This window comes from Phaethon lepturus, unplaced genomic scaffold, assembly GCF_000687285.1.
Source record: "Phaethon lepturus isolate BGI_N335 unplaced genomic scaffold, ASM68728v1 scaffold50833, whole genome shotgun sequence".
Classification (NCBI taxonomy): Eukaryota; Metazoa; Chordata; class Aves; order Phaethontiformes; family Phaethontidae; genus Phaethon; species Phaethon lepturus.
In genome coordinates, this window is record NW_010532338.1 from 1 (window position 1) to 12,486 (window position 12,486).

The 12,486-nt window shown below is 43.3% G+C and overlaps 1 protein-coding gene across 1 annotated transcript in view; it reads left to right on the forward strand.

Moving 5' to 3' along the window:
- The first annotated feature begins 2,175 nt into the window (after positions 1-2,175).
- WIF1 (WNT inhibitory factor 1) overlaps positions 2,176-12,486 on the forward strand; it is a 15,544-nt gene continuing 5,233 nt past the window's right edge. Inside the window, exons 1-4 of the mRNA XM_010284787.1 lie at positions 2,176-2,314; positions 6,165-6,260; positions 7,634-7,729; positions 9,094-9,189. Of these exons, the coding sequence (XP_010283089.1) occupies positions 2,245-2,314; positions 6,165-6,260; positions 7,634-7,729; positions 9,094-9,189 (358 nt within the window). The 5' untranslated portion in view covers positions 2,176-2,244. The remainder of the gene's footprint in view (positions 2,315-6,164; positions 6,261-7,633; positions 7,730-9,093; positions 9,190-12,486) is intronic.

Here is a 12,486-nt window from a genome sequence, read left to right on the forward strand (position 1 = left end):
ACAGCCGCCCCAGCCCGCTGCCAGGCTCAGGACACCTCCTCTCCCTGCCCATGGTTGGTGTTGACACCAGCATCCTCCACATCCCAGGAGAGCGTTCTAATTACACAGCCACAATTAAATGAGATAAAAAACACTAGTTTTCCTTAGGTGCCTTTTCAAATTAGTTAAGTTCTCCTCACTCCTTCTAGAGCTGTCTGCTCTGCAGCCCTGGGCGCAAGCGCTCCAGAGGATGCAGAACTATAAATCTGCAGGAGAGGCAATTCTGTGGCCTGGTGGTGGGATGATGGCTGGCAGAGAGAAGTCCCGAGCCGTGGTTCCCTCTCCTTGTTTTGAGCTAGAGATAGGCAAATGTTTACCGCATCCTGAATTGGGGAAGCAGGGACCAGACCTGAGGTTCTGGATGCAAGGGACGTCAGCCCCATGCTGACTCTAGTGCTGTTGCTGCACGCTTAGCGTTATTCAAACAGGCGTAAAAAGGCAGGGATTCAGGCAGAGTTTAGGGACTTTATTTCAGCTCTGAACCACCGTGGAGCTCAGCCAGGATCCGGGGGCTTATTGCTCACAGGAGGGTCCTTGACTGCGTTTCTGTGTGCCTAGGTGTTCGGACATAGGGGAAGTCCGAAAATACGGATGCTTCTGGGGTGGGGAGCGCTGGAATAAGGGGTTTCTGACTTGTCCCCGTGGACTTTAGCCCTAAGAGACGCATGCCTGGCCTTTGCCCTAGGCATTTAAACCCCCAGCCAAATCTCAGGGGAGATCAGGGGGTTTGCTACCAATTCAGTGAAGTCTAGATATGACTATAGTGCCGTCATTAAACTTCTGCCATAACTTCCTCCCCATAACAGTTTGCTCAGCTAAGTCGCACCCATCCCCTACAAGAGCTGCTTTCCTGCACTTGCGCTGTAAGAAGGTTACTAGAGTTTAAGTTCACTGCATTTAAACTATATTTAACCCACTGTAGGGGTTTCCTTCTTACCACATGGTTACATGCTTTCTGCAATGGTCTTTTAAAAGACCGGTGTAAAAGTGTTTCGACAATGAAATTGCTTTATAATGAAAACTGCAACAGTCCTTTCAGTCTGTAGGACTCACCAGAAGCAGAATGTGTTTCAGCAATAAATTATTCTGTGTTATACCAAGGCGACAAGTAACAAAAATGCCCTGATTATGACTTGCAAATTTTTTATAACAAGCAATTTGAAACAAACCACATATAGGGCTGTTAGCTCAATATTTGGTTCTGAAGTCTCAGGCCAGCTTCAGAAGAAATGAATAAACAATTTCTATTAGCTGGATCTAACTTATAAAACAGCTAGGAAGAGCCAATTTTGAAAAGAGATAAAATCGTTTTAGCTGAGGATTATTTAAGATCATTTGTGACAATCACAGAGGAGCATTCCAAAGCTCTGAGGTATCAGGCTTGCTTCCTCATTAAAATACTCCAGATTTACTGGCCTTAATTATTTACTTAAACTCTTTGTAGTTCAAAAGTGTTTGAATACTTTTCCTGGAAAGGCAATCTCCAAACATTGCTACACTTAACAAGTTCAGTCAGAGTGATGTGTCTCTGTCTTCTTTTTAAATATTTGCACCCATGATCTTATTTATCAAGTGTACCATCTTGCCAGCACTTTATGGAGTAAGTTTTAATTAAATCAGCATTTTATTTAAGTATTAACTGCAATGTCCAAAAGAGCAAAATATATTTGAAGTAACATTTTTTTCCAAAATGTGTAAGATGTTTTTGCAGAAGTCGTGTGAAAGCCTGCAAAATTTAGACTCAGAAATGATTAACCCAGCTTAGAAAATTAAATATAGGCTTCCAGCTTGTTTTAGTGTATCCTTAGATACCTCCACATGCGTAATTGCCTCGTCTGCAAGCAAAAGTATGCTTGTGTTAAGATCGCGCTCTGTGCTGCAGGCAGCTGGGGTTGTGTCAGTAAATGAGCGCAGGCTCGTCTCCTGTGCTGCTGTACTTCCAGCCCCGGAGCCACCTGTGAATAAGGTGATCTGTGTACCTCTGTCTTACAGGTTTTCATCAACGGCATTACTCTAAAGCTTAAATATAAATATTATCTATATTTAAAAATATTTCAATGTATTCTTTTATATTTATAGAGATATATGTGCATGTAGATATAAATGTTTATTGCTGTTATTATTCTCCTTTAAGTCGTTCAGGTTGGATTTCCTTGCCTTGGAAAACAAGATGGGGTCGCTGCATTTGAAGTGAATGTGATCATAATGAATTCAGAAGGCAATATTATTCTCCAGACCCCTCAGAATGCCATCTTCTTTAAAACCTGTCAGCAAGGTAACGCTGAGAGGACATGCCGACATAGCGTTAGACCTAGTCCCCTAACTTTCTTATGTTTTATTCAGGAGAATGGCTAGAGAAGGGGGAGATAAAGTGCTCACCCGATGTGTAGCAGTGGCAGTGAATGCCAGGCTGTTCTGGCTCTGCCTGTGGATTTGCTGTTCATTTACCACATGTTTACTAACCCTTTTCTTACTGTCAACTGTCTCACTTAGCTGACTGGGTTGGAGGCATTTCTCCTCCTGTTCCCAGCTCATCGCATCAAGGACTTAGAAATCTATCATGTGAGAAGCACCTGCTACCAAATGATTTGAGGTGCTTGGAGGAGAGCTAGTCCTGTGAAAACAAGCTGAAGCTAACCTTTCCAGAAGTGGTACAAAATTTGGAGAACTGAACTCCTGGGATCTGCGGGGGGTGGACACTGGCTTCAATAAAAAGCAAAATCATAAACCAGAACATTTTTGCAAAATTTGGCTTTACCTTCTCCAGAGCTGAGATGGCAACCTCTTGGTTTTGGATACAGGTAAGGTGGTGGAAGCTGGTCCTCAATACTTGCAGTCATCAAGCAGTAAACACACACAGGATGTGCTGGCAGAAGAAGGGCAACCATGAAGTTATTGCAGTGTTTACTTGGAAAGGAGGGAACATGTTTAATCAACCAATCTATGAACCACAAACACTATGTAATAAGACTTTCTGGATTAATTTGATACACTGCAACCAACTATAATTATCACTTTAAACGGAGGCTGTGGAAATTGAAAAATCAGTACCTAAGATAAGGCAGTTATCCCATGTTGTGTGCAATTGTATCGAATTAACCCACGACAGTGCTGATGTACAAAGAATGAGGGTTTTTTTTTATTCTCCTATTAAATCTGCGTTCCCAGTCCCATACTTCCTTCTCTGTGCTCTTTTCTCTGAGCTAATTGGCTCTAGTGTGGCTTCAAAGAGCGAGGAGCAGGAGCAGGAGCTGTTTGTTCTTTGCAACCTCACTATACCTAAATAGCAAAGCTGCTCGCCTCCTTTGAAGCTTTGCTGCTGCAAATTAGCCCAGAGAAAGTGGAGGAGCGGGAGAAGAAGTGGGCAGAGAAACAGGAAGGAAAATGAGGGCTTAATGGAAGTAAAATCAATCAGATCTCGTGTACGAAGTGGGTGACTGATGTAAATACAACGCAGAACATTTGCTATCTTTTTATTTTCAGTTCAGTTCAAAGATACTGAACTTAATAAACTTTGGGAATAGTGTTGGGGTCATCTAATAGGGAAAGCAGAGTTAGAGGTCCGTATTGTGGAAAAACATGTCTTGAACAGAGAGGGCTCCAAACTCAGCCGCTAGTAGCATTCATCCAAGTTACCGTTTCCTGTGCTATTAGTTGTTGTTGTTACTATTTTGATATGAGATGTACTATTTAACAGTTTAGCAGTATTGCATCCTATGGCCCCTCAGGAAAGCTGGGGGTGATTATTGTCTCGGAGCCAGCTGAGAGACGCAAGGACGATTTCCCAAACTCTAGAGGTGAGCAGAGGCGGAGGTTTCTCACCTCGTCTCTTCCAGCACCTGCTGGGGTAACTCCCGCTCCTGCCCTCCCTCCGGTGTGCTGAGCACCCCAGTGTTTTGGGACAGATGCTGAGAAGGATGAGAATGTCCTTACCGGTTAGCGTTAGAGTAGGGGTGAGTTTCCTTCCTCTGAAAGATGTCGTTCATGGCAAGAAGCTCCGGTTCCTCCTGCCGGGGCCCCGGTCACTGTTTCCAGTCATTCTTGGCCATCCAGAAGGGCCCCCACCAGAGGAAGTGAGGGGAGTGAGGGAGCAATTTTGTGGGAGAGGAGAGGCTTTGTTGTGGCTGAGAGACGGCCAGACAAAAAATTATGTTTTCCTATATTTCTATTTGAAATGGTATGAATTCAAGCATGCATTTTCTGTAATGAATAGCAGCTCTGCATTCGGGTACAAAGAGAGAAGCATTTCCAGAAAGCGCCTTAGAGTACAGAGTTGGAACACAAAAAGACAAAAAAGCCTTCACCGCTATTGCTTACTGCTGCAAACAGCTTTACTTTTAAAGCAACACTTTTTGCTTCATGTAGCTATGGCCTTGGATGGAAGAGCATTTTAAAATTACACCTTTCCTCCTCTCTCTTTCCTGTTTGTTTGGCAGTTGTACACAGCATCCAGCCACATGACCGGTACATCAGATTTTCTTTCCTTTCACTTAGTCTTGGAGTTACCCTTAGCATCCCACTAAATAGGGAGCTGTAACGTGAGTGCAGAATACTGCTCGTAGTTATAGCAGCCATCGTTTCCTGTGCTTCTAATCAGCTATTAGACAAATTTGCAAAAGCAAAAGTTTATTTGTGTATGAGTCTAGCTAACAGATATGTCACCTGACTGAAATATTGGCAGAAGGGAGAATCATTCCAGGGTTATGTTTTCCTCTGTATTAATGGGAGTTAAAGTTTAAAGAATCCCTGCGGGCTGCAAAAAAGTCTCAGGCAACCTGACCCTCTTGAATTTATAGACATCCTGCTACTCCTTACTGCTTTAAACAAGGGCACTTTAAAGGCTATAACTGCTTGAATTTGGACTCAGGTATTATTCAGTTGGGAATCACTGTGAATCAATGGTACATCATTACAGCCTATGGATGGTAGGTACCAGCACTTCCCGATGAAATCAGGTGAGAAGGCTATGGAGAAGAAGTGAGGATGCTGTTGGCAGGTGCTGTCAGTCATGATGTTTACAGCACGGTTACACTAAGGGAAAAAGAAAAAGATGTGATGCCAACATTACAGCCAAGTGCTGTCTAATAGATGACCTTCATGTTTGGGCTGAGATGGCTGCAGTAAGATTGCTGTCTGAGTTTTGGTCTACCCCAGAGCTTTTTGAACCTTCTCACTTGGAGTGTCACGCAGCAGAGCATCCAGATGAGCAGGTCGTGCCTACCCTGCTAAAGCTGCCTTGTAGCCCTGGTAGCACTGATCGCAAGTGATGTTCACTTTTTCTAATGGGAGTAGGCAGCCTAGCCTGCCTGCCGCCTTCTCTGTGCGAGATCTAGGAAGGTATTTTTGAGCAATTGTTTTTCTACCCAGCAGTCATGTTTTCACAGGCTTCCATAGGGTTCAGTTTGTTTTGCCTCTTTTCCAATGGACTTTGATGTTTTGAGGATGGTGATGGTACCCAGAGGTATTTGTTGTCCCTGCATAATACAGCCAATGTAGCCAAACACTTTACCCAGTGTTTGATTGATAGTTGAGATGTGAATGAGTTGGATGATGATATAGGACCACTGTGCATGAATGCTTTCATCTTCCTTTCTGGCCACCTTTCCTCTAGCCTCGAAGCTGACTCTTTCATTTCAACAGAGATTTCATCACTTTGACGCCTCAGTAGTAACAGATGCAGCAATTAATGCAATGCAAGTTGCAGTGCAGTCTACTTAAGGCTGGGGAAACTGAAACTGGTCCTGCATACTGAGGGCAGGTCTAACCAGTGATGCAAGTCCTGCACTGCCTGCTCGTTTCTGCATGGAGGAGAAAGTGCTGGATTGAGCAGAGCATCCACATTACTCATGCACTTACAGAACAGCTGAGCGGTGGAAATGCACAGTCTGTCAACAAGCACATCATGCATTTGTCTGAACACGTGATGAAACCTCTATTTGCAGACTAACAAAAAAACCCCTAATTTCTTTCGAGGAGGTCTTAGCTGAACATCCATTTCTGCCAGCATTTGTCTGTCAGCAAATATTTTTCCTGATGTGTCAAAGGAATATATTGATCCTACTGAAAGGTGTTTGACGGTTGAAATATATAATATCCAATTAAGATTTTTGTTTTATTTTATGAAGCGGAATGTCCAGGAGGATGCAGAAACGGAGGGTTTTGCAATGAAAGGCATGTCTGTGAGTGTCCAGATGGATTTTATGGGCCTCACTGTGAGAAAGGTAATTTTTAAAAAATCTTCTCAACTGTTGTCTGTACCATAATCTCAACAAAACTGTAGATACTGCACTGTAGCCCCTCCTGAAAGAATGGCCTATTCTGAAGATTTCATATGTTTTGAGTCCACACATGTATGAGAACTACTATCATCATCCATGTTCTAACGGAAACATTAATTGCATACAAGAAAGATGTTTTATCCCTAAGAGATTGCTTTTAACAAAAACTGACACGATAGTTAAGTGATCTTTAATCACAGGGAATCCATCTGGTAAAAAGATCAAATAAAATTCTTCTGCTAATGAGGACTAGCTGGGAAACAAAGCACAGGACTTTTGTTGTTCCGCATTTGTTTATTTGGAGATAATGTCTAATTTGGAGATAAGATCTAATTTGGAGGAAGGCTGACAACAAAGATGGGAAGATGAAGGAAAGGGTCTCCTTTTCCTTTCCATTAGAGATTAATAGCCTCAAATGACATTTCCAGGAGCGAGGGACCAAGAAATTGTGTGACTTGGGGAGAAAACTAGCTCTTCTTTCTATCTATTCCTTCACCTCCCCCAGTGGTAGACCCTCCCCGGGGTGACATGAGGTGGAGCAAACCATCCCCGTGGCCATCCTACTCCAATGGCATCCTTCAGTGAGCTCCCAGACGCTCTGGCTACATCCGAAACATTAAGTACAAAGAATGAGTTCTCTGGCCTGGAAGCCAACTGGGATGGTGCAGTTTGCATTCACATCTCTTACGCTCCAAAAAAACCACCCTCCAAACTCCCTGCTACAAGGAGCCCGTGACCTCTGCTTACCCTGGTGCCATGCCCTCAAGGCTTTGCCAGTTGGCCAGGGACAAAGCCGTGCCAGGAATGGCACCAGCAATTTCACAGGATGGATGATCCTGTGCCCCCACTTGGCCCCATGTCTGGATGCTGTTTAACTCTCTAGTATGGACCCAGCCTCACCCCACGTACTGGTGAGCCCAGCCCCGAAAGAGACAGCCCTGTCTGCAGAGCCGGGGGCCAGCTGCGGCACCAGAGTCCAGTTACAGAGGGCAGGGGGGCTTCAAATATCCAGAGGGTGTAGGTGGGCACTTTGCTCTCCCCAGTTTGGAATTAAACTGTAGAAGAGGCAATTGCTGCTTAGATATGGAACCAAATTTGAACATAATTTCATCTTCACTTTTTTAGCAATGCTGTATACAAATTGCCAGATGCAAACCAGAGACGTAATTAATTTAACGCTCTTACAAAGATGCTTTACAGAGGTGGCGTTACATTCAGCAGAAGGAAAAGTAGCTTAAGGAGACGATGTGCTGTGTATTCAAACAGACAGTAACTGTCACACCAGCAACATTTTTTCTGTTTTTCCTGCTCCTCAGCGCTGTGTGCTCCTCGCTGCATGAACGGTGGGCTCTGCATCACGCCCGGCCTCTGCATCTGCCCCCCGGGGTTCTACGGCATCAACTGCGACAAAGGCAAGTGCCGGCTAAAACCCCCCGGGCTCCGTATCCGGCCACCTCTCTCTATTCCCCTGTCTTAGTTTCCCTCTAGGAGTGAATTTTGGAAAGTCAGGCAAGTGATGAAATAAGTAAGTTTTAAAAGTTTTGTGATTCTTCATATAGATGCTCTAGCACAACCTGGGAGCTGTTGGAAGTGCTTTCGCAGCCGCTGAATGTGCAGGCATCCGTATACGCCAGCTCTGCGAAGGGTAATTTAGATAATCGCTTTAGTTGATCCAGCTGAAAGCTGCGGGGCCTACCACAAAACTCACTTATATTTCTGGCCTGGGAAAAAAAAAATGATCTCTATTTGAACGCTAGTTTCCTGGAGTAAAATTAGTTTTACTAATTATTTAGCACATTAATTTGCCGCATCTGGACACATGAAAAAATAAGCAGGCTATTCATTTTTTGTTGCTGCATTGTGGCTCAGGAAGGATGAAGAGGAACAATCAGTAGCTCAAGACAGTAATTTTGAACAGTCCAAGCTACCATGTAGGAAAGACCAAGTAGTTTCCTGCAGAGATACACTGAACTGCTCATGGCAGAGCAGATTACAGAATGTCACGCTGCATTTATTGTTGCAGAACTATATGAAGTAAAGACTAAATGCAAAAGGTCCTAGTGGACTTTCCAGCAAAATAATGGGAACCTTCCTAGGCCTTTAGGTATGCTTGCACAAACTATTGTTGTTAATGTCCTTCTGACTTGTATGTAGTCCTTGGTGAGACTTTTACAACATCTAAAAAATGTTTCAAAAGTGCGCTGTAACGAAATGCTCCCAGTGTCTTGAAGGATTAATGTGAATCCCAGCGGTTTGGTGAAAAGTCACGTCTAACACGATGTAAGTAATTTGGCAGGTGGGAGGCACAGCATTTGCATCTCTGTCACCACACAGCAAAAACTTAGAGAGGTTTCTTTCTAGTCCAGGCATTAATTAAGAACTGTAGCGAAGTATCCTCTTGTAGACGTAACTTCCACTCCTAGGTTGTGCTCCTTTTATCAGGCATTGGCAGTTTCAATAGCGATAGTGACTCGATCCCTCAACGAGCTTTACGTGCGAGGATTGATAAAGATGTAACACAGTCTGTCCTCGGGGATCTCATTGCTGTATTGTTCACTTGTCTCTTTCTATATTGACTTGTGTGTCTGCCTATGTAAAGCATTAAGTAGGAAAAAATGCGTTTCAGTCTTCCTTTGTAAGCCAAAAGAAAAGATGTTAACGTAACTTTTTTAAACCTACTCAATGTTTATTTATGATGAGCAGCAGAAAACATTAAGGCCAAGTCAGACTGAGTTCGTATTAGTGACTTAGTTCATTCCTGTTTTATTTGTTTCAGCAAACTGTACCACAACCTGTTTCAATGGAGGAACGTGTTTCTATCTGGGAAAATGCATTTGTCCTTCAGGCTATGAAGGAGACCAATGTGAAATCAGTGAGTAGCATCTCCGTGTGCTTGCTTTCACTTACATCCACTTATTCGGGTGTCGGTGTCTGAATGATGAAGTGCTACCTGCCTCTGCTGGGCTCACAGCGAGGGTCTCACATGGCAGGTTGGGGCCCTTGGAGAGTCAGGTGCCACATGCCTTCAAAGGAGTTTCCTACCGATAAGTTTGAATCATTGCTAGACCATCTCATCCCCTACCTTGTTTTGTTTTTACTGTTAACTGGGCTTGGTAACAACCCTCAATCCATAAGTATGCAAGTAACACTCTGTGGCAGACAGATGTGCTGCTGTGCCAAGCCCGTGTGGAGCAGCTGTTTTCAAAAGTTATGGCAATTTGTATTTGTGCACAGAGGATTAGGTTTGAGCCCGCACCTCTGAAAGGGCTACTATAGGCTGGGAATGGAAGGGTTTGGGGAGGACTGAACCATAAGAGCCGGGAGCTTTCACTTAACGTATTAAGTTGCATTCACATGGCAACTTGAAAATCCGTGCCACAAACATCAAAAGACTTGCTATTTTCAGAAGTTTAGCATCAAAGCAATTCAAAATGTTTTAGCTCATGGTTGATCTAAGGGTGCTGTGTAAAGCTAGGGGTGGAGATGTGGCCAGGCTGGAGCAGACCTGGGAGGTCAGCTCTCAAGTATTTGATCTCACTAAAAGAAGAGTTTTCTCACAGCTTGGTTAAATTGGATTAATTCTATAGTTCCCCACACTTGAATAGGGTATGAGCATTTCGGTTTTGAGAACGTACACCCGGGTCGTTCTTTCTGGGCTTAAAGCTTCCAACAGGACGCTGAGTGAGGAGCTTCCCCTGCTGTAAATAATCTCGCTGATGTTCCACAGTGCCTTCACAGGAGCATGGAGAGCAGCATGTGGCCTGGGAGAGCCTCTAAGAGCTGGTTTCTTAATATACATCAGCAGAGTTGGGGTCTTCTCACAGTTATGAAATTTGTATCATCATATAATTTGGAAACACATGGAAATAAACTCTAATGCCAATATGGGACAATAAATGAATTACTGTGCAAAGAACGAACACAGGTACCCTAAGACCTACATTTTGCACAGTATTTACCTGTAGATAAACAGTAGACTTATGTCAGTGTTTCACAATATCCCTATACATTACAAGGCACTTTGCAACTCCTTTTTACCTAATCAAAACTGGAGCTAAATGGAAATGGTAAAGCTTTATTACTATTAAATTAATAAAGATTTCTCTTTGTTATAAATTCAGATCAGATGTCAGCAAGAACAGTGTGGGTTTCCACTGAATTTAGCTTTGCTTATATCAAGTTCAAATTTGACTGAACCTCATTTCTTTCTTCAGTCCCCAAGAAGTCAACTGCTGATACTTCTCAGATGATGAATAAGGTTTGATTCAAAGTTTGAGAAGCATTTATTTTATGTCAGTGGTGTTTTTTTAGGGAAAATTCTTAGAACTCATATAACAGCACATATAATTAAGGGTGCTCCACTTAATTGGTCTGTCCCAGGGACTCTTAAGCTCATTGTTGTCTAGTGCCACTTGGGATAGGTACAACTAAATTTGGCTTCTCGCAAAGGCTTACCCGTGCAACTCAAATTAAATTAATGAAAATACAGGCAGTAAATTAGTTTCTGTACAAACGAAAGAGAAAAAATTTCAGGATCAGAGTATGCTAAGAGCTAAACTGGGATCATGTTGCTGGGAGCAAGGAAAGCTACGTACTTGCCTTGGCTTTTGTAAAGCTGGGATGGCAATTGTTAGACCATGATTGATGGCTGCTACCACCTCTGGGCACTGCACCAGTGCCAGCACAACAGTGGAAGACTGCAAGAAATGCTAGACAAGGCTTAGAAACACCAGAGGAGAAACACAACTCAGCCTCTTTTCTTAGATCCAGGGCCAGCTACATTCAGTCATGGGGGTCTTGAAATAACAAGGGGAGAAAACCTTTCAACAGGCAGAAAGCCAGCTTCTGAAAACTGCAAAGTTTTGTTGTTGTTTTTGTTGTTTTTTAAATATCGTTTAAAGATTTTGAGTCCTTGTCTGATAGTTGAAGCACTCTTTAAGACTCCTGGGAAATGTACTGGACCCAGTCTACAATACTAACAAACATTCATAGTCTTCCAGATTTTTTCTAGCTATGGTTATGCATTGTCTCTAATTAGTGTTTCAGTTGGAGTCCAGAGAGTTTTATTTTGTTTTGGATTCCTCCCCCGTTTGTCACCAAATGTTTTGTTGCTTTTTCCATTTCTTAGTTAATAACAGAGTTATGACTCTTTCCTTCATTCTGTGAAAATATCTGAGTCCAAAGTTAATTGAGCTGTGCTGAGCCAAATATTTGCCTAATGCACTGTGGAAGTTGGTATCACACCCCATATTCTCCAGATTTACTTCAAAAACTCGGAGAACCCCTGGATTTCCTTAGCATTGCTCCTTTCTCTCATGAATTACTTCAGATCCAAATGCTTGCAAATTAGAATACCTACAGGTTCCCTCTCCACAGGCTTCTACAGGGAGATTGTGCTTTTGCAGAAACTCTCCTTAGCATGGTTTGTTCCATCAGCTGGTTGTGAAGCTTTTTTCAGGGCTATTAAAATAATTACGCACATTAGGAACAAATGTTTCTGTTATATTGATGATACACACATGCATCGCAGAAGTCTGAGGGGGTTGAGAGCCCAGCAAGCGCTACCTGGGGTACTGAGCTCCCAAGGGGCAGCCTGTGGTCATGAGATGAGTGCATTTGCTGAGGTTTTTGGCGCAGCAAGACAGCAGTGGAAAGGATGAGTGTTGATGCTTAAATTACCATGTGCAGGTCTCAGTTAACACCCTCTTTAAAATAAAAAAGGACGGGAAAGGAAGCAGTTTGCTGCCCCAGATTCCAGTTTTTGTTTGCTCACAGATTTGGGTAAATATTAGCGCTAAATCTAGGAAGGGCTCTTTTTTCTCTTTTCTGAAGAATCCAGAAAAAGTTGTGGGATTATAAAAGATTGAAAAAGGTTTGGTACAACAGTGAGAAAAGCTGCACTGGTACGTATGGCCACCAAGGAGGCAAGAGGTTGAGGGTGTAGCTCCTGATGGCCCGAGAGTGACCAGGGACGTGGCAGTGAGCCTCCCTTGACCTAGCTCCTGGGCACTGTGCTCACCCTCCTTCGAGACGAGCGAAGATTTCGTTAGTTCAACAATGCAGACAAATCCTAACAAGGGAGTGACAGTCTGGTGACGGGAGACTTGACGTTAAGTTTGGGGAGGGCCCTTGGTGTGGGTCAGGCCCAGCAGGAATGTGAGTGTGTAGA